The 21,185-nt window shown below is 47.3% G+C and overlaps 1 protein-coding gene across 1 annotated transcript; it reads right to left on the bottom strand.

Annotated features, from left to right (window-relative positions):
• Nucleotides 1–599: 599 nt before the first annotated feature.
• Nucleotides 600–8,711, bottom strand: LOC135369342 (uncharacterized). The gene is made up of 2 exons (XM_064602935.1): nt 8,521–8,711; nt 600–3,261 (listed from the first exon to the last, which is right to left on the bottom strand). The coding sequence occupies exons 1-2, from the start codon at nt 8,638–8,640 to the stop codon at nt 2,368–2,370; spliced, it is 1,014 nt and encodes a 337-aa protein (XP_064459005.1). The 5' UTR covers nt 8,641–8,711; the 3' UTR covers nt 600–2,367.
• Nucleotides 8,712–21,185: the final 12,474 nt, after the last annotated feature.

The raw sequence follows: 21,185 nt of genomic DNA, 5'->3' as shown, positions 1-21,185 counted from the left end.
TCAACGCTTCAAAGTAGATTCAAGTTACTTGGACGTACATATTGAAACTAGATATATTTTTCTGGGGCTTAATGACATTAAAATTTTTCTTGAAGGCATCACTTATTTTTAAAATTATGGACAATTTTGAAGGAGGGTGCCGAGTGATGAGCATTCATCGCACGTTAGAGAACCCTAAGGTGGGCAAAAGCAATCCACAGACCGACCGCTGTGGCGTCGCTCATAATCTCAGTTGTCTCGCGACGTAAACCCCCAATTATTAGTATTATAATTTTGAAGGGAACATGCAATTCTGTGCGATTTTTTTTCTGTATTTTTCTGGGCTATGCGATTTTGAAAATGCGTGGGAAATCCCACACAGGCACCAAGGGCGAACCGCCACCTTAAGCAATGTAGCAAGCATGTAGCGAAAGTAACATTCACTTGGGACGAGTGCACTTCACGAAAATATCACCCACATAACGGTAGCTAAACATAGCTATCCTGGCTTGAGGCATAGGAGGATGGTCAAATTGCATTCATCATTGTTCTCACACGGTCAATCAACTGTGGACGACCTCATATAGCAGCCCACCTATAGACAATCAAGAGACCCCACGCTGTAACGTAAACTTTATTTTTAATGAGAACATTTATTGTTGCACTTGAAACATTAAAGCTACCGCAGAGGGGTACAATCATAGAATATTTATGTATTCGATAGCTTGTGCCCTCAGTACTCTTACATCACAATTTTTGTCACAATTTCGCTGATAGTTTCACGAATAATTATGTTTGAAAATTGCGGGCAACACTGTGTCGTAATGGTTACGAACTACGCATTGCTCGTCAAGTACACCGGCGAAACTACATTGCATTCAGACAACACTGAGTCCAATACAGCAGAAGTGTTGGCTACGTAGCCATGAAGAGCAGCAAGTCAGTTGGAAACCACGCATGGAGGAAAGAAGAAAAGGAGGCGCCCCTACGGCTCTTCGACAGAAGAGAGAAGCGTGGGGCAAGTGACGTGAGGATAGGAGATGAGCTGTAGCTTCTTTTTTGAAGCCGCGCCAGGGTCACGTTACCTGAATAGCCCAATGAGGTCGCTTTGCACACGACACTTTTGGGGCCACTTCGGCGCGTTACCAACACACCTCTCCAAGTATTCCGAAACTACGCGTTGGGGGCTCCCATAGAGATGCATGTAACCGAAACCGGAATGCGAGCGGTGACGTCACTGGAGCGGCCCCCAATCTCGGCTTCACTTCTCAGAGCAGTAGGGCTCCTCCTCTCTTTCCTTCGTCCATGGAAACCACGTGTCGGAAACGCTGTCGGACTACTGTTGCCTGACGAATTGAGGGTTATTTCCCAGCATACGTCGTCGTGAGCGAATTTTAAAAATATTACGCGTTCTCTGTCACATTTGCGGCTTGTATATCGTTTACAATTACAAGCAACAAACTGTTAGACTATGCCGTCAGCATGAACTGTCTATATGTGGTGCCTTAAAGGGACTATGAAACGATTTTTTTCTTCGTTTCGTTCGAAAGAAGACATTTTTCTGAGTCTAGAACCGAAATTTTACTTTCGTCGCGCGAGCGGATTTCTCAGGAGTCAATTTAAACGGAGCGGCGAAGGGAGGACAGCTAGCGCCGCGCCGTGGCGAGCTGCCGAGCGGAGACACAACGGGCAACTTGACGCGACCACGGCCGGCTCAGCAACACGTCATCGTGACGTGTTGCCGAGCCGAGGAATCCCGCCAGGAGCATGCGCCGTAGGATCCCGCGTATCCGTTCATCGGGAGTGGAAATCTCCATGACAGCAGCTTTCGCGTGATCGGCAGATTTCGGCAGTGGCGGCAGCTACAGCGCGAGCTCGCGGCATTACTTGCCATTGTGCAACACCGGTGACGTAACGGAGAACCGAAGTGCAGTCCGTACAGTTACACCATCGGCAGGGAAATATGCGCGGGAGAGGAGGAACGCGGAAGAGACATTTCCAGCGCGCGCTCCTCGCAGAGTGGAGCGATTTCGTCCGGAAAAATTTGTGGCATATTAGTTTCTCTGCGGGAAGAACAGTTTCCATCGAAAAAAAGTATGGGGGTTCGGGAAATTTAATAGTCCCTTTAAGGCACCTCTAAAAAAAATGTTTACATGCGCCGCAGGCGAATTTTTTGTCATAGAAATTTCCTCCGCCAGCGCCCCCATGCTGTGAAAAACCTGAGCCTGGGCAACAAATAGATGTACAGCATGACTGGTTTTGAGTAGTATGTTTGTCCTGCCCCTCTCGTTTCCAAAACTCCGGCTTTTCGCATTATGGAGTTTGTCGACCAGCTGGTCTACATCTAAGTTATACTCTCACTAACTGCTACGTTTAGCTGATTGTTTCCTAAAGAAATGTTACGCCAACTGTAAGAGCACCTTTATGAACATAACCTCCCTGCTCAATTGCTGCCCATGACTCGGCCTCAGGGAAGCCGCAAACGGTGTTACACTCTTTTTCTGGTTTATCGAAACTGGTTGGACAGTCAGCAGTTTTGGAGTCTATCGTGTTGTACACGCTCTCTGCCGGATCGTCAAGGTGGACAACTGAAAGAACAAAATTGGTCCTAAATGGCCATTGCAGGTGCGAGTCCTCTGTACCAGGGCAAATGCGAAGGAAGACAAGCAGCCATGCGTCTTTCTTGGAAGGTCCAACATGCAGAAGAAGCTGCGCTGTGTATCCATCGATGGTGAACTTATCCCCAAAGATGACTTGGCTTCCTGCTAACTTCGCGTTCTCTACGTGTTGCGTGATATTCTCGACGTGAAAAAAGAATCTGCGAGAACGCGAATTGGCGACGTACACAGAAGAAGAGAGGGCAGCGATGTCTTCTTTTACTTTTACAATTTTATCCGTAATCGACGCTTCAACCTTCGTTAATGTCAGTCCTGTAGTTGCCGCCGATTTATGAACGAGCTCTCGAAGGGTCTCTTGGGCCAACTCGATCCTGCTCAGTCGTTCGAAGGTTTCCTTTGAGAGGCGTTGGATATCTTCTGATAGCGACTTAACTGTCTCCATTATCCCGTTCAACGTGTCGCCAATCCCATGTGGAGAGAGCGGCGCCCTCCGTTCCGCAGAAGAACCAGCGCCCCCTAGCGATGTCCCTCCGAGGACGTTCGGGTTTCCTGTGATAGCGCTTTGTGTTCCCCACTCTGATGGCTCGGATGGCACGTGGGATCTTGCGTGAGTAGAGCTCGCTAGCATAGGAGTTTCTGTCGGCCAGGAGGAGTCCAGATACGACTATGAAGAGAGAAAGGACGTCGTTGACATAAATGAGAAGTGCCTTTGCCTGAGAGCATATATAAGAGAGTTTTAGAGAATCGTAAGGCGCCCTCCGATTCGGACTCCATATCGCTATCAGTCAGTCAGATTTCAGTAAGGTGACGTCGGTCACCCCCAAAGAAACAGGCGTTTGGCATATCATGTTTTTGAAAAACGTTATCGTGAAACCTCTACATTCTCCTAAAAGTCGCTCTTGTTGAGGTGCGCCTACAGATCGAACCAACGATGCACGAATATCTGGATTAGAAAGCAGAAAACTTTCTCGAATAGAGAGAGAGAAAAAAAAAGCGATCCTTACAAATAATTTGCACTTGGTTCCCGTGGCTACAGGTAACCATTCAGGCGGTTCCAGAAACATCGTGTATCATGGTATGCTTCCTGCACTATGTCTACTGATTCTATTGTGCGTCGCATATGCATGAACTGAACTCCGACCTGATTGCTCTCTGGCATAAACGAACCGCGGACATGCAGCTTCCAAGTGCGCAAGAAGAGGTCGCTAAATTTCAGAGTCTGCGGAAACAAGACTGGCATGATTTCGTGCTCCAACCTATTTATTGCAGCTCGTCAACCATACATTAGCCGACATTCTTGTTCGCGTGGAAGTTATTATTATTTTTTTTTTATTATTCTACGTTATCATCGCGATACGTCGAAAAGGGGAAAAAAATAAAACACTGTCAAGGAGCCCGCGAAGAGGGAATCACACACGTAACATGAAAAACGGTTAGGAGCAACTAATATTTATTCGAACAAGAACTTTCGTGCAAGAGACTGCGCACTTCTTCAGGTTACACAACTAAGTGCGACACTGTAACCTGAAGAAAGTGCAGTCTCTTGCACGAAAGTTCTTGTTCGAATAAATATTAGTTGCTCCTAACCGTTTTTCATGTTACGTGTGTGATTATCATCGCGACGTTATTGTGGCTTTAAACGGAGCATAGACGGGACTGGTGGAGTGTGGATTGCAGGAAGAAGCGGAACACAATGGGGCCAGTATGCATTGTGAGCCGATTACTTCAGGGGCAAGTGTGTCGATATCCGCTTGCAAGGTCCGCCGGAAAACAGCAAACCAAAGAGCGCACAGACAAGTGTAGAATTCGAACCGATGACCTCAAACTCTTCAACATGACCTTTAAGCTACCCCATTTTTTCTTCTATAGAACGACTTTTATTCATCTAAAAACATGGCATACGGGTCATATTTTTAAAGAAATTGCTCGCTTTATACGTCGGTCACAGGGGCAGTCTTCAATGACTACTGCAATGACAATTGAACATGCGTGTAGCGGCGCCAAGCGTGTCACGTGTCATGGTCATTGAAGACTGACAGTGGTGTTAGTCTGCCCTGTGTTTCGCCGTGCGCACGTTTAGTATTCACATCATTCTCATATTCCCGTAACCGTGTATTCACACGAGCGACATTCCCCCGGAAGCGGAAGATGCGAAAAACGTCATAGCTTTCTGCTGTCACGTGAGCGCGAGCGCTCAACGTCGTGTCTTCACGTACACTGCTAACCGTGGGGAATATCCTACTACTCAGCCTCAAGATATTCCGTAGCAGACGACAGGAAAACACGCCGACGGTGTCGTCTGCTAAGTGTCGTCTGCTAAATGCGCGGTACGCCATTCCCGATATTCCGCACCGTGTGAATGCTTTACATAACACGGGTCGGAACTTCGGCTCTGTGAGCAGTGTTTTCGCTTTTTCTTCTACTAGAATATTCCGTGAGTATGTCGCTCGTGTGAATACACGGTAAAAGTTGGCTTACACACGCGTTTTTTTTTCCTTCTTTTTTTTTTTTAACGCGTTTCGCGGCCGCGGCGAAGCGAAACGCGGGCCGCGCCATGTTTCCAGCCGCGTTTCGAGCAGAGCCGTATATAGGGCTCTGTTTTCGAGAACCGGAGAGCTCCGTGTTGCAGCTTCGGAGGACAGGACAGAAACGCGAACGTTTTTAGTCCGGCCAATCCGAGCGCTCGTGGAGGGACAAAAGGGGGCCTCGTTTGGCGCCGGCGCGCCTTGGAGCACAACAGCTATGCCGCACTGGGATCTTTTGTTCCAAACAACGAGAATTGGCCGAGGCAGACCACAATTAGAAATGACACAAGACACGTGAGCCTCAAACGGCCAGAAATTAACAAATTCAATCAACCCACTAAGGGACTTTAAAAGCGATAAAACCCCCGTGCCGGGGAACAAGTCAACAGACGACACAACACACGGGCACGGGGGTTTTATCGCTTTTAAAGTATGCTGTACCGAACAGCCCAATTTTTAACCATTTTCCACTCAGGGAACCACCTCAGCGTTAGTTGTGACAGTGCAGGTGAATGGACCTTTTTCACAATGGCTCATGCGCACGCGTATGACCTTGAGGCGCCGGAGAGGATTGTCCTCCGTCTTCACTAGATGGCGCGCTATGGGGGACGACAGAAGTGGGGACCAGTGGGGAGACCGCACGAATGGCGCGAGCTTGTCGGCCCCACTCCGGACCTGTTTCGGTCCTTTGCGCTACCCACGTCACGTGGTTTTGTTTTGATGCGTGCCGAGCATGGTTCGTTGGAGAGCCGCTAGGATACGACGCGTATGTGAAAAAGGTCCGTTCACTGTCACGAAAGGTTGTTTTGTTGTCTAAGCTGTCAACGACAAGCTGGAAATTTACGCGAACCAAAGAACCAACAGAAATAAATGTGATTTTGAGTGTGACGATGTGTGTTGGTTGCCGACAGGTAAGCATGTGTCTCGGTTATTCTGCAACTCCTTTTCTGCATCTCCATTATACGGTGTCACGTCTGTGGTTCCGACGACTGAGGAGGCAAGCAGAAACGATGGACAATGTAAGTTTGGACGGAGTGCACCAGAAGTGCCCGTACAATCTTGACGAAGCAACAGCAACGAAACGCAACGAAACGCATTGGCACGCTGGCGGCTCGGCTATGTGGTTAACCGAATCTACTCGGCCGCCCCGCGAACGCTGAGTCGGCGCCGCTTTTTGAAACGCACGTGTGAATGAGCGGTGCAAAGGACCTTTCGTCGAGGCTACTAATAAGCGGAGATTTCCCACTGGGGCTCATCTTTGACCTTGAAGCTGCCACCAATTAAGGGACCAGCTCCTGTGTGTATGTAAATTTTTACTCTCTGTATGTGACCTGTGTAACCTGTGTGTTGTGTACCATGTATTTTTTTGTATTCTGTGTACTTGGATGCTACGGTGTGCATCATTCATTCATCATACATCACTCATTAACACTGTACAGTCATAGCTTATTTTAATGTTTGTAAATAAACGTTATTACCTGGTGGAAAAAAGAAAAAGCTCCCGTGGCTCAGTGGTTAGCGTGCTGGCCATGTCACGTCGAGACTGGGAGGTACCCGGGTTCGAATCCCGGTACCGGCTGTGCTGTCTGGGGTTTTTCCTGGGGTTTCCTCAGACGCTTTCAGACGTATGTCGGCACAGTTCCCTTAGAAGTCGGCCCAGGACGCACATTCCCCCAGGACGTGAGTCGTGACGTTGCCCACATACATGAGGCCGACAACGGCAAGCCCTATCACCACCACCACCAATCAAGGGACTCCATCCGATCATTGCGCTAGTACAATTTTAACTCATCATGTTTAACGTCTACATGCACACTGTTGTGTGAAAAGAACATTATCCATTGCTTCGCCTACCAACGAGAACTGAGAAGGTTGTGCACAATAATATAATAACTATCATTGAAGTCTCTATTTGTCACTCTAAAATATCTAAAACCCACAGTGCAAAGGACACAAACACGAGACAACCACACGCATTGTACGCGTACGCACTAGTGATGCAAAAATTAGTACCACCTATACTATCGACTGTCTTATGAGAATCGCAATATCGATAATAAGAAAACTATCGATAGCACTATCCAAAGTCTACCAACGATGGATTATCGATAGACTATCGAGAGTACTATCTATAGCAAGAAAACTATGGATAGTACCACGGTCCTTTGATCAAGGGTCCGTGATAGTACTATCGATAGTATACACCCTGTATACTATCGATAGTACCTTCCATCCCTCTCTTATCACTATCTCTCACTCTGACTCTCTTACTATTCATAGTTTCTCCTACACTGTAGGAGCTAATCTGATGACCAGATAGACCGCTCTCCGACCCAGATACCAGCTCCGGTGGCGGTGTTTGTAAATAAACGTGAGTACCTGTTGGAAAAAAAAAAGCTCCGGTGGCGCAGCGGTAACGCGTGCGCTTGGAGACTGGGAGGTCCGCGGTTCGAATTCGCGAGCCGGCTGTGCCGTCTGGGGTTTTTCCTGGGTTTCCCTCAGATGTGTAATAGGCGTATGCCAGCACAGTTCCCCTGAAGTCGGCCCATGGACGCAGCTGTCCTCCACTTCACCCTTTCCTCTCCTCCTCTCCACCACCTTTCCCTTCCCGAGAAACATGCCGCCTAATCAGGCAGGCAGACCTCTCGGGTTCCTCCCAACGACACTCCTCCTCCTCCTCCGACCGAGATAAGACGAAGGTAGGTTGTACTTTTTCTTCATTTCTGAAAAAGTGCGTAGTTCTTGTTTCGGCACCTATGCATAGCGAAATTCAGCGATGGATATTACAACACACGTGCGCGTTTAAGGGGGGCTATATTTAGTAGAACAAAGAAAAAAAGAATCGATAGCAAAGGAAAGCAAAAGAACAGAGCTGTCGATAGTCAATTATCGTAAAACTATCGATAGTACTATCGATAATCAACAAGCGATAGTTTTGAAAAACTATCAAGGGTATCGGTAGTCAATTTAACGATAGTTTTACTGCACTACTACGCACCCCACAGTGCGTGTTGTTGCCTCGTGTTTGTGTCCTTTCAATGTCTTGCACTGAAGGTTTTTTTAGACATTTTAGAATCTATCATGAGCCCCCCCCCCCTCCCCCCGGATTTTAGCTTTGTTTATCGATTTGTCATTCTCGCTTTTATGAAATGTTAAGCTTCGCGTTGTATAAATATAGTACACTGCGTGGGCTTTCTTTTGGCTAGAGAGAAAGAACGGAAATAATTGTGATAACAACGGGATTACTGGACGCTGCATATAGCAAACCTCAGCATCAAGTTAGCAGTACTTCCATGTCTTCCTGAACAGAACAGCACGTTCAGAACTGTATCTCAAATACTCGAACTGTGCTCACACCGAAAAACTCCATATACTATTGCTTTTCGTAGATGACTCACATGGGCAGGAGAGGAAAGTGCAGAAGCTCTTCCACCTGACGTCGCACGGGCATATTCAGGTATTCCAAGAAGACCCCGAAACCCAAGTGCAATGAGGAGAAAGAAATACGGCCGCGACATTGTCGGAGGCGATCTAAGCGCTTGTATCGCCACGAGAAGTTATATCTATAGCTGTGTGGGGGGATGCTCGGTACGGCGTTCGCTGTCCTTCTACCTAGGCTTTTTTTTTTATCTGGCATATAGATACGAGCAAAGTGATATCTATCTGCTTCGTGTTACGCTTTTCGCGTGAACATCGTATATCAAATCATTATTCATTGTTCATTGTTGTTTGTCGGTGTGTGATTCATATTTCTTTTTCTTTTGTTTTGGAAGAGCAAGCAGTCTTTGCCTAACGTCCCAAGCAGCACAATGTACTGAAAGTCGGGTGCAATAGGGGTGGACGGGTAGGTGGAAGGCCTTGAACAGACCCGTGAAACTAAGGAACATCGATAAGACACATACCGTCCACCCCTATTGCACTCGACTTTCAGTACATTGTGCTGCTGGGGGTGGTATTTGTACTTTTTCTTTTTTGATACCTTATCCCCCCTCCCCACTGTTCAGCGTGACTGTGTCCTTCACATAATACCTTCATGAACAGCTCTTCCTTGCCACATAAACTAGACAGGCGCCATTTAGTACACTTACCTCGAATCCCGGGGGCATGCCATGACGGGAATGTAGACGCTGCACGGAGGCCAGTATGTGAGAGACCAACCGCCATTATGCAATAGTATCTAGTAGAGTGGAAGAATAAACACAAGGGCAAATTTGCATATAAAAGTGTTCTGGTTCAATCGATAGCTCCGACCACGGCCGATTTTCGCAAAAACTCCAACTCCAACGTAAGTATTTACCGCACATAATACTTTTTTTTTTTTCAGGAACCGAATAGAACAACCACCACGTGGCTCCCAAACCCAACGCCGGAGCAAAAAGTTGGGTGCGCGAGAACGGGTGCGGGACCACCTACACTTTACTTCGCCGAAAAATTCAAAAGGGCAATGCATGGCGTTAAAAAAGTTTGCGACCCCTTCCTTTACTCGGTGCTCACAAAAAATAAATAAATACAAAATAAAATAGACTGCTTCAACAGAAAAAAAGTGACATAGGCTGACGAGTGAGGTGACCGCAGGAGTGTGACCGAATGTCTCAATAATGTGTACAAAAATATCTCAATTGTGTTTTTTCTTTTGTTTTTTTTCTTTGAAGCTCGTATCGAATTTTTAAAAAGAAAATCGCATCCGGAAACGTGTGTATGAGACCGATAGGGTAATATTCACAGTCAACTTAGCCAAGTTTCTCTTCTCAAAACAATTCACATATTAATTGATTTATTTATTTGTAAAAGAAAAATGGAGATGTTAGTCCCGAGCCACTTGGGACTGGCTACTCCAGCACGCACGTATTAAATAAACGATTTGCACTCCCTCTGTAGCTAAGCCGATAGTATCTACATGATTACGTAAGCCAGGCCGTGACATCTTAGCGCCTGTTACGAAAGGAAATAGAAAAGATCCGCCGGCAGGTCGTCCTGACACACACGCCCCGCCCCGTCGGGCTCTCCGTACTTAGGGACGTTTAAAAACAAAAATGCTACGGGCGTTATAGGAAAAACACTCTTATTATTATTGTCTTTATATTTACTCATGCAAAATCTTGAGATATTTTGCCTGGCAGGAACGCACAAACGTACAAACACAACACAAACCTCTTTCATCTGTTCCTTTATTGCACCGTTTTTGTACAGCGCTTGCGACCTGCCGAAACTCTCTAGTGTCTGCACAGCGCGTTTCATGTAATGTCAACGTCGTCCGACATTTTGACGTCGCTGTCGCCGTTCAAGTCATTCGACGTCGGACGACTCGGATGTGTCGTCGTCCTACAGGAAGAGGAGAACATGCGAGCAGAAAACCACAGAAAACAACACCACTGAAACAAACCACAGAAAACATGCAAGCATCCCTCAGTAGCCTTCATTGGGATGCTCGTTGTACCACGGTAACCGCCAGGATTATTGGCGAATTTACCCCATGGTGTTTCCTGCCCAGGTCACGTCTGTGGTGCTCATGGCCGCATGCCAGGTTAGCAGCACGGGTTTAGCATTAGGAGTGTCAAAATGGAAAAAGGCCGTATGTATGTATGTATGTATGTATGTATGTATGTATGTATGTATGTATGTATGTATGTATGTATGTATGTATGTATGTATGTATGTATGTATGTATGTATGTATGTATGTATGTATGTATGTATGTATGTATGTATGTATGTGTGTATGTATGTATGTGTGTGTGTGTATGTATGTGTGTGTGCGTGCGTGCGTGCGTGCGTGCGTGCGTGCGTGCGTGCGTGCGAGCGAGCGAGCGAGCGAGCGAGCGAGCGAGATGGTGAAGCCTCACCGAGGCAGAGGTATAAGTGGACATGTAAAGGGGAGATAAGAGGGTAAATGTAAGTGAAGGTAAATGACATGAAATTGAAGTAGTCGAAGGGTAATTAGAGTAAGAGGTAAGAGTAGTTAAAGGCAATTAGAGGTAATTAACGGTAATTAAAGCAAGAAAGTTGTTTAAAGGTAATCAACGTATTATATACGTAATTAAGAAAGATTAAATGAAATTAAAGGTTACCGCAGGTATTTAAATGTAATGAAAGGTATAATTAACGTGAGAGTAATTAAAGCAAGCGAGCGTAATTAAAGAGAATTAAATGAAATTCAAGATTCCCTCAGGCAACCTGCGGTTACCTTCCGTAATTAAAGGATAATTTAAAGCAATTGAGGCTAATTGAAGGTTAATTAACTGGTCGAATGCTTCGGAAGCCACAGTGACTCCGCCATTACTTCTTTCGTCGTGGGGAAAAAAACTGGGGCATCCTACAGTTGCGCAAAAAGCTGCAAAGCCTACAAAACAAAGGCACGCCAATGCATTCTGCCATGAAGTCAACACTGAGACAGGAAGTCCCGCAGGAAAAAAAAACAGAAAAAAAAAACTGTGGCGTCTTTCCATTCCACTTGTACACTATGGAGGGATCTCTCATAGGAACATCCAAGTGTGAACAGTTCATTCTAAAGCTCGGGGCGAACGGATATTCTCACAAAACCAGGTGGAATGCATTGCTTCAATGGAGGACAGCGAGAACACAGGTCAAGACTTGGTCTCGAGCCTTCGTGAAAAGGCGGCTTCACGCATTAACGTCTAGAGGTTTCTGGCAGGCCATCGGTGGGGATCATCTTGTGCTGCAGTGCTTGGGCTCCACTCTGCCTTGATTCGCCAGATGCTAGGGTATCACTTGTCGGCACTCCATGGCTTGTGTCCGACATCTGAGCAAGTTTTGCACAGCATATTTGCTCAAAGCGTGAAGGTCTGCCTAGGAGTACCACGTGCAACTCTGAACGACGGAGCCATAGCTGAGGCTAGGGAGCCGCCCCTTGCAGGCGCTACGTCCAACAGAGTCTTTTCGTCATTCGTTCGTCCTCTACGCGTCTGTTCAAGCATCCGTTAGTTTCGGCCATTCAAAGACGACGTTTTTCAAGCATTCATAACGCAGTAATGCCATATAAGAATCATATCCCAGCGCACAGGCCACTGTTCCAACAGCGTAGTCCACTATGGACTTTTGAAGCCCCTGTAGTCAGCACGGTGGTCCCCGGACTACCCGACAAGGAAGCTGTGTCAAGCTGCGTCGCCCGTCAGTGCAGCCTGGACCTGATGACCCAGTACAGCAACCGAACGGCTGTATTCACAGACGCTTCCAGCACGGCAAGAGGGTCTACTTATGCTTACGTGATCCCGGATCTCCCTGTTCAAGGGTCTCTCAAGTTATCATACCGTACGTCCCCGACTGCTGCGGAGCTCTATGCAATGGCTCTGACACTCAACTACATCGAATCTTCCACCAGTGCCACTTCATGGATTATTTATAGCGACTCGAAGAGCGGCCTACAAGCGTTGCAGAGTGTCTTTGTGTCTGGCGCCATTTCTGCCCCCCTATACGAGGTCATCACGTCTCACAACTCCTGCGCTTCGGCTGGCCACGACGTGATATTGCAGTGGGTACCAGACTACCAGGTCACTGTGGAATTGAAGGAAATGACGCAGCTGACGCTGCAGCGTGTCGGGCACACCAGCTTGCGTCTACGCGGAAGGTGTTCTTTTCGCGATCGGACGCGGAATACATGCTTCGTTCCCTTCGAGAGCGGCTCAATAGAAATATGTGGTTTTCTGGCAGTGCACGGTACTCTGTGCTGCTTACCATCGACCCTGAGTTAAGTTTCCGCGCCCCTCAATCTCTTTCGCGTTCCGTGGAGTGCCTTATCCACCGGCTCCGGCTGAATGTTCCCCATATTGCTCGGCTGCTTCACAAGATAGGGAAGGCGAACTCGCCCAACTGCCCTGTACTGTGGCGCCCTCCAGGATTCAGAGCATATACTGGTGTTGTGTACGCGATACTCTGATGAGCGATCGAAACTTCAGCGCTCGCTCACGGCCCTAGACAGTCGCCCTCTTGGGTTATATACGGTTTTTTGTGTGCCCGACCCTCGCATGAAAGTCTGGTTGCGTTGCGTGCCTTGGTCTCGTTCCTGTACGATATTGGTGCCGACGATAAGTTTTGACTTTTGTGCCTTTGTTTCCATAACTGTTCTTTTTCCTTTTCGTTTTTTTCTCTTTTTTTTTGTACTGTTCTGACTTTGTGTGACTATTGGTATGTTTTCTGATTTGTCTACGTGGTATGGAGTAGCCGGCTTCCACCGTTGGTGCCAATTTTCTACATTTTCTCATTTCTTCTTCTTCTTCAATAAACATATTCTCCCCTCCATTTTTTTTTTCTTTTTCATTCACTCACTCACTCACTCACTCACTCACTCACTCACAGGTGAAGGCAACTTTAAGAGGGGATGTCCCGCTATTCGTAAAATCTGTATTATTAGGGCTCGGGATCGAGTTCGTGCAAAACGCACAATTTTTAAATGCCCTTGTAAGGAGCATCCTAACCTTTCTCCACACATCACCATTCACAACGACACAATTCTGCAATGTTCTTGTATCATAGAATTGCATGTTTGGGCAAATTTCCTCTTGATCGTCTTAGAGTATGACGGTTGCATATAACGCCATTTTGGGCGCCTTTTGCTAGCATATTACGTCATATTTCGGCACAGGTTTTTCCTGGACGCCGCCATATTGAAAGCGCAGCGCCGTCTAGCGGGGGAAGCACGTTGAGAACTGTTTACCGCGCAAGCCAGACAAAAGAAAAGGACACATGTCGTGTGCTTCCTCCCTGGTATCGCTATACTCCTTTCTAGATTGGGCGGCAAACGACGGTTGCAAAAGCGCTGGGTGTCAGGCCGGCTGGAAAACGTTGTATACAAGAGACCAAAATCAGTTCTGGTGAAGGAACCACCAAGTTAATATTGTACATGTTGGAACTTGAAAGTCGCTTGCAGCCGGCTTTAATGTCCACCTGTACCTCGCGCAACCTGGGATGGACCTTTGGACCGAAAAGTGCGTCCATCAGCTCCCTTTCACACGCAAAGCTATGACAAATTTCCCTCTTTTGGTTGGTGCCAAGAAGCTTGAGCCTATACGTTTCCTTGGCGTGGTCATGGACTCAGTTCTGCGCTGGGCTCGCCACATTAAGCACCTGGAAACCAAAGTGCAACGATGGCTCCCTGCAATTCAACGTCTTTCTGGCTCTGGGGATGGGGCTGTGATCAGCGCTCCCTTCTAGTAGTTCACACGGCGTTGGTAAGGGCGGCTGTGCTTTACAGACTTCCAATCCTGCACACGGGATTTCCACAGCATCATTGAATACCCTTAGGACCCTGTTCGCTCGAAGCCTTCGCCGCTGCCTTGGAGTTCCAAGAATGGCTGAAAGACCGCAAGTCCTGGCCGAAGCTGGTGAACGCCCGGTTGAGGTCCTACGTGAACGTGAAACAGCTCGGCACTTCCTCCGTTTCCGTGAGCACATTCTCCGTCACCCGCTCCTCAGGAAAATGCGATACCGCACTGAAAGCGACCTCTATCGAGTAGTGCAGAGAACACGCCAGAGCCTCACTGGCTTTGTAGCTGAGGACGTAACACGGCCAGAAGCCCCCTGGTCTCTGCCGGTACCATCCAGAGCCGTAACGATGAGGGGAGGGGGGCGAGAGGGGAACCGCCCCGGGCCCTCGCCAGAGGTGGCGCCGAACGGGAATGGCGCCGAACGTATAGCGGGAATGAAGAGAACGTGAATTTACTATTTCGGCAGTGCAAAAAAAAAAAAGTTTTCTTTTCTTTGTTTACAGAGCTTCTGGTGGCAGTGAGAGAAGGGGGGGGGGGCACTTCACGTTTTCCCTGGCCGGGGCGAAAAATCACCCGCTACGGCTCTCGTACCATCCACCTTCGTAAGCCTTCCGAACCTTCTGGAACGAAGAGATCAGGTTCCCCCTCAGGTCCTTCGAACCCATTTTTGTGCTCTGGTAGACGCGAAGCCTTCAACGTCTGTAGCAGCATATACAGATGGCGCATCCAGAAATCGCAAGTTCGCCTCTGCATTCGTCATACCATCCGAAGCATTATTAATGCGTAGTGCAAGGACGCCATTCGCATCCAACCTCATCAACAGCTGCGGAACTCTATGCCATCCTTTTCTCCTCTCTGCAGCGCATCGTTGATTTTACCTCGCGAGGATAGGCAGTCTTCACTGACTCAAAATCTGTTCTGCAAGCTATTGAAAATTCTGGCATACGAGGCTCATCCCCACCCCTAGTGACGGATCTGTTAATGGCTTCCCACCTTGTGTACGAAGCAGGGCACAGGCTGGTTATCCAGTGGGTCCAGTCCATTGTGGTGTCATGGGGAATCAACAGTCCTACAGCGCAGCAGAAGCATCTCTCTCGTCCCGGGGACGGACGAGTATTGTGCAGCTGAGAGGAGACCGTCGTTCATTTCATTTCATTTCATTTTATTGCACCTGAAGGCGCCCTAAGGGCCATTATAGGTCAATTCTTCGACACCTCGTAACACCCATGGCTTCCCGCGAATGGACAACTGACATTCTCCCCCATCTATACTGAGAAGAGTTGATCAAACAACACTCGCTTTCCGCATGGCACGAAACACCTCTCTTCAAGATGCTGCATTAATTCATCGAATGCGACTCGATCGATGTGGCTTTTACATCTCGGTGGCGTTACCGCTTGAGACAAGTCGACTCTCCCAGGTGCTGTCACTGCGCTGCTCTAGAGGATCTCGAGCACATTCTTCTTCATTGCCCACACTACCAACCTTCCCGAACCGTACTCCAGGGTATCTTAACCACGATGGACTCCTCTCCCCCCCTTCTCTCAAAATTGCTTTGTCCCCGGTCAAATCCGGTCCACTAACGCTGTGCCCTTAAAGCCCTTTTGACATTTTTGGACACCATAGGACTTCGAACCTTACCGTGAAGGGGCTTATTATTTCATTCCCCACATCACCACATCAGCAATGGGGTAGAGTGTCGCCCCTGGCGATGAAACTCCCGGTTCATCATCTTAAAAATAAAGTTGTTGTTCTTGTGTTGAAACTTAATTAGAGAGCTTTAATGCATCGTACGCTATCGCTTTTGCGTGCGTAAAGTAATTGCGTTGGTAGTTCTGCGCAAAGCGCGAAGCTCTCTCTATGTTTTGAAGGACCACCAACGCGATCCCTTACGTACGCAAAGGCGATAGTGTTGGTATTTCTGCGCACCCGTAAAACATAAAAAGACATAAAGAGAGCCTTTCGCATTGAGCGGAAGCACCACGCTATCGCTTTTCTCATATCCAGACAGCTTTCATATCCACAACATTTGCAACACACAGCTGACTGTACTGCCTAAGCAGCTGATAAGCGCATGCTTGTAGATTGTGCCAAACTTTGCGTGAATGACACCCTCCGACGGCTTTTTAAATGCACGTTGGAGGCAGCACGTGTAAGCAATTTTTGGCTGCTGCTTCTTCTCTTGTTCAGCCTTCAATATCCCTACAACGTGTCTCGCTCAAGCGAGGTGTCCTCGTACTCGATCGAAGGGCTTCTTTGTCGGATCCGTTATCATTTCAGTGCAGCGATATTTCCAAACTAAAGTAGTTTTGACCATTCTGCTTCTTCTTCACTTCAAGAACCTCCTGCTCCACTGCCCAAGAATCGAGCGAGTTTCGTTTCGGTCCCATTGTTCATATATAAACCGAAACCGAAACCACGCACAAACGTCGACAACGTAAGATTCGGATTGGATTGGATTCCTGTTGCCGTTGCAGAGGCGAAGCTGTTTCATGTGGAGAGCATGGGATGGCGCGGCGATCGTCAGTATGGCAGCCTTCGATCAGAGTTGTGTTTTCATTGCATATCCCAGTCCCGTTTCTCCGGTTTTTCCAGGGTTTTAACCGAAAAGACAGCAATGCAAATCGAGGCGTAAAAACGTGTTTTTCCGGGTTTAACACGAAAACACAGAGCCCTATGTATACAGCGAGGTGAGGAATGAAAACAGGGACGTAGCCAGGGGTTGCTTGGGGGTTTGAAAGCCCCCGAAATCGTACCTTTGGTAGTGCATTTGGAAGAGGAAAACCAGGGCGGAATCCTCCATCCCCATGTAAAGTCCCCACAGCACCCCCGAAATATCTCCTGGTTAATACATTAGATGAAAATAGGCACCGTGCGACATCTAAAAAAAGGGGAGGGGAGGCGCTGCTCCGTCGCGACAGCGCCACCAGTGGCCATCTCGCAAGTATCCGATGTGATACCCCGACGCCCATTCTATGCATTCTCAAGTGGAACCGTGTCTTGCGTGATTACCGATTTTCGAAGCGCAAATAATCTGGAACCTTTCTGGGGCGCGAACGAAGCAAATTGAGACAAACTGCATAGAAGCAACCATCGTATTTATAATGTACGCATCTAACAGTGCGGAAGCAGATACAAGCCACTCGCGTCTGTCTATGTCAAAACACCTGTAAGTGATACGTTGAGAGGATGGTTATTTGATGTCTCACAAAATCTTGGTTTGCTAGCGAAGACTACATAGGTGTATTTCTCTGTGTAACAACTAGACAAGCCTCACTCGTTGACAATCGCAACCCTAAATGTACTCTCCATACAGCGCCAAGGCGTTGCACACGCCTATGTGCTCCGTAAGACATCACTTCCGTCTATTCCGAGACGTGGATGAAGACAGGGAGACTGATACAAGTCAACAGCTTCAAGTGCTTCTGCGAGGCGCATCGCACTGGCAAGGGCAACCGAACGGCCAGAGTTGCCATTGTTGCGACTTGGGTTGTAAGTCGGCTTGGTAGCGAACCGAGGCATCCACACGGGAAGGAACAACTGTACATGTTTATTTACAGTGACATGGTCAGAGCAAGAATGAAAGCGATATGCAATGGCGCCCAACGGTTATATAGGTTTTGGGCGAGGGAACAACCTTGGCACGGGCTTCAAGCTGGTCTTGGTCTTCCCGAAACTAGTCCGGTTCCCACGGGACGCCGAGGCTGGTGCCTTTCTTCAAGACCTTGCGTTGCGCCATTGTTCTATACATTGGCAAGACTCCTTTCAGTCCCTGAATGGGGATTGCGGGCGTTTATCTCGCTGCGCGTCCTTGGCCGGCGATGGATTCCACGAAGGGTTGTCGAAATGGTGTCCAGTCGTGACAGCGACGGATCAGACGAAGGAATGCCCAAAATGGTGGCCGGTCGTAACACCATTTAACTGCGTGCCGGAGTATACTGGCTACACCACTTGAAGTCCCTTCCTGGAGACGACGTCGGAGAAATTTGTGCCATGCAGCTTCCTACAGGATTCGTAGTGGCTGTGTGCAACGTCTCGCACTTCTGGACCAACTGGACCTTCCGCTGTGCACCAAGATTCGCCAACCCACAACTAGACATGGCTCATGCATAGGCTTGGTGCTCCAGAGCAGCCCCCTCGTTCAGGACACCACTTAACTCGCCAACCATTTCAACACCATTCGAGCACAAATCAATATTCACCACACTTAAATGAATTTGTCTGCACACTTTCATCCGGCCTCATTTCACGACACGCACAGTTGACGCTGAATTTCGCGTTACACGAGTCGTCACCGTCCAGTAATTTTTTTATTGCGGTGTTCACGTAAACGTATATTAATGCATCTCGAAGTTTTTCCGACATACGCTCTACCACAAGTCAGCGGTATCTTGTAAGCAACATTCCTCCTACATTCAACAAAGTGAGCACCATGTTTTATCAAGCAGCCAAACGTTCACGGCGTTCAATTGCTATATGGGCAAAGAACCTAAGCAGTTTGCTTTTCGGAACATTACATGCACTCCGAACCTCCTGGAAAACGTTTTTAACAGATGAGAAGCAGTGTACACATACCTAATCGAACTTGTGTGTTTATATTTACTTGTCCATACACTTGTTTATCTACTATTCAGATAAAGTTCAACAATTTTTGGAAGGTTACCGGTTGTACACGTGTAGGCGCACCTTGATATTCTAGATGTTTATCAAGCTGACGTATTTAAGGGAAAAGGCCGTTGGAAATAAATCTTCGTAGTGCAGTGATTCATTGTTTGTCGTCATCCTCGTCCTGGTGCTGGACTCGTCTGGGTTCCTATACACTGCAATTCTATACGCCTGTCATGTCCTACCAACAAGCCCTTACTCTCTTCAGTACTAAAGGAAAGTCTGTCGGAATTTCGGCAGCGCAATAAGGTACAACACCAGACGGATATGACTGCGTCAAGCGGCAGTGCAAACTAAGTGTATGCTTTGGCCCCCAAGCCTCTCCAGGAAGAAGGAAGCCCTAAGGGAATGTGGGACGAATTACGCAAAAGAGTGAACACACGTGCGAACAGCAAGGAGAAAAATGAACTGTCGGTTTGACTCAGTATCTGTAATGTGTTTCTGACAGCAAGAATATTATACTTGTTACGAATGCGACGAAACTCTCCATTTATCATCTTAAAAATAAAGTTGTTGTTGTTTTGCTAGTTACAGAGCGCATGGTTGAATATTCAGCAATTCCACCTTGTTTTTGCCTTGCTTATCTGGAGATCTAATTCTGAATCTATGCGGCCTGACAATCTGTTTAGAAGTGTACGGGGGGGGGGGGGGGTTGGAACACGTATTTTTCAAACAACTGATAACTGATAATACGACTCTTCTTTTTCCGGCGGTGTAGACACCCCGTGGTACGGACTATACTGCAATGCAGTGATGGCCACTAACCATAACTACTAACTACTTTGCGATTGAGTAGTTTAACTAGTAGTTCAACGACTTTTCAGGGGAGAAGTTAAAACTACTTCTTTAACTACTACAATGCAGTTTAACTACATCTATAACTACTTAACGTTGTCCATCAACACCAATCCCTTGTAGTGTCCTTGGACACCTAAATATGAATCACAAGCAATCATAAACTTTGGCTCAAGCCATTGCTACGATCATCAAATACAAAGCTTGCGGCGAGATTCTTTCTGTGCCTACGCGATAAACTAAGTTGCAGAATTATTTCACAGCAAATGAGGCTTCACTGGACAAGCATTAAAAGTGAAGATTTAGTACACATGCATCTCATCAAACAAGTAGCTCAAGGCAAAAGTCGGAAGCACAATGGTGCCGTAAAGCTTGCGGCAAAATCGGAAGTAGTTGGCGTCTTCAGGAACCTAACTACTGTAGTTAACTACTTAAAATAGTAGTTTAACTAGTAGTTTAACAACTGGCCATCACTCTACAATGTATTGGGCTTGTTTATCTTCCTGAAGTCGTCGTGGAATCGCAACGAACGTGTGTCTTGTCCAAATTCTACAGGGAATTGATCGAATGCCTCGGTTTCTGTTGACCAGGTTTTCGAAGCACTACGTATTTCTTCATCGTATTGAAAAATAAGCTGAAAACTCATATAATGGACTGCTTGTTTCTGTAGTAGCCCGTAAGGAGAAGAACCAGTTAAGCCAGAGTGCAGGGAACAACTGTTTAATCCAGATCTATCCCGAATCCTCGGGCTGCGTGCCAGGCAGCGGGTGATGTGCGGGTGGCAGGCACGCTCGTCGTCTTCAGCAGCTACTACATTTTCCGGTACCTTTGTATCGACGAGTTCCTCATGACTGACCGGGTTCCGACATTTAATACAGTCTCCAGAATGCCAATCAAACGGAGAATAAAGTCATTCTTCTTTAAAGTGCACACGAACACACTACCCACAAAGGCATGGTTAGTCGCAAAAGGCATCTTTTCTTCCTAAACTCAAACTCAAACGCATTTTTCTTCCATGGTCCAAAAACTGCAGACACTGCGAGGATCCAGAAACAATGGAGCATGCGTTTATTTATTGCACCGAGGCTCAGTTTTTGTGAGGCAACCTTAGCAAAGCTGTCAGGAAACGCATATACGTCCCCATTTTTTCTTCTGTCCATCACGCTCTTAACCCCCACACCATGCGTTGTTTCCCTTTGGCTGATACGTCGGGTCCCAAGTATGATGCAATATTTTCTTCGTTGAATGTCCTAGTTGCTTTTAGGAACGAAGAAGAAGAACCTGTTGGGGCAACGATGCTGATGAAAGAAAATCCGTCGATAGCTCAGTCGGTAGAGCGGTGGACTGTAGATGGTTGCTCCATGTAAAAGTCATCCATAAGTG

This window comes from Ornithodoros turicata, chromosome 9, assembly GCF_037126465.1.
Source record: "Ornithodoros turicata isolate Travis chromosome 9, ASM3712646v1, whole genome shotgun sequence".
In the NCBI taxonomy this organism is placed as follows: Eukaryota; Metazoa; Arthropoda; class Arachnida; order Ixodida; family Argasidae; genus Ornithodoros; species Ornithodoros turicata.
The sequence above is the reverse complement of the archived record's forward strand: the minus strand, read 5'-3'. Positions and strand labels throughout refer to the sequence as shown.

Excerpts from the sequence above, each read along its gene's own strand:
- LOC135369342 (XM_064602935.1), bottom strand. The coding sequence starts at position 8,640 with ATGTCGCGGCCGTATTTCTTTCTCCTCATTGCACTTGGGTTTCGGGGT. Across the intron at positions 3,262-8,520 it reads CACTTTCCTCTCCTGCCCAT|TCGTATCTGGACTCCTCCTG; the intron begins GTGAGTCATCTA and ends CTCTCTTCATAG.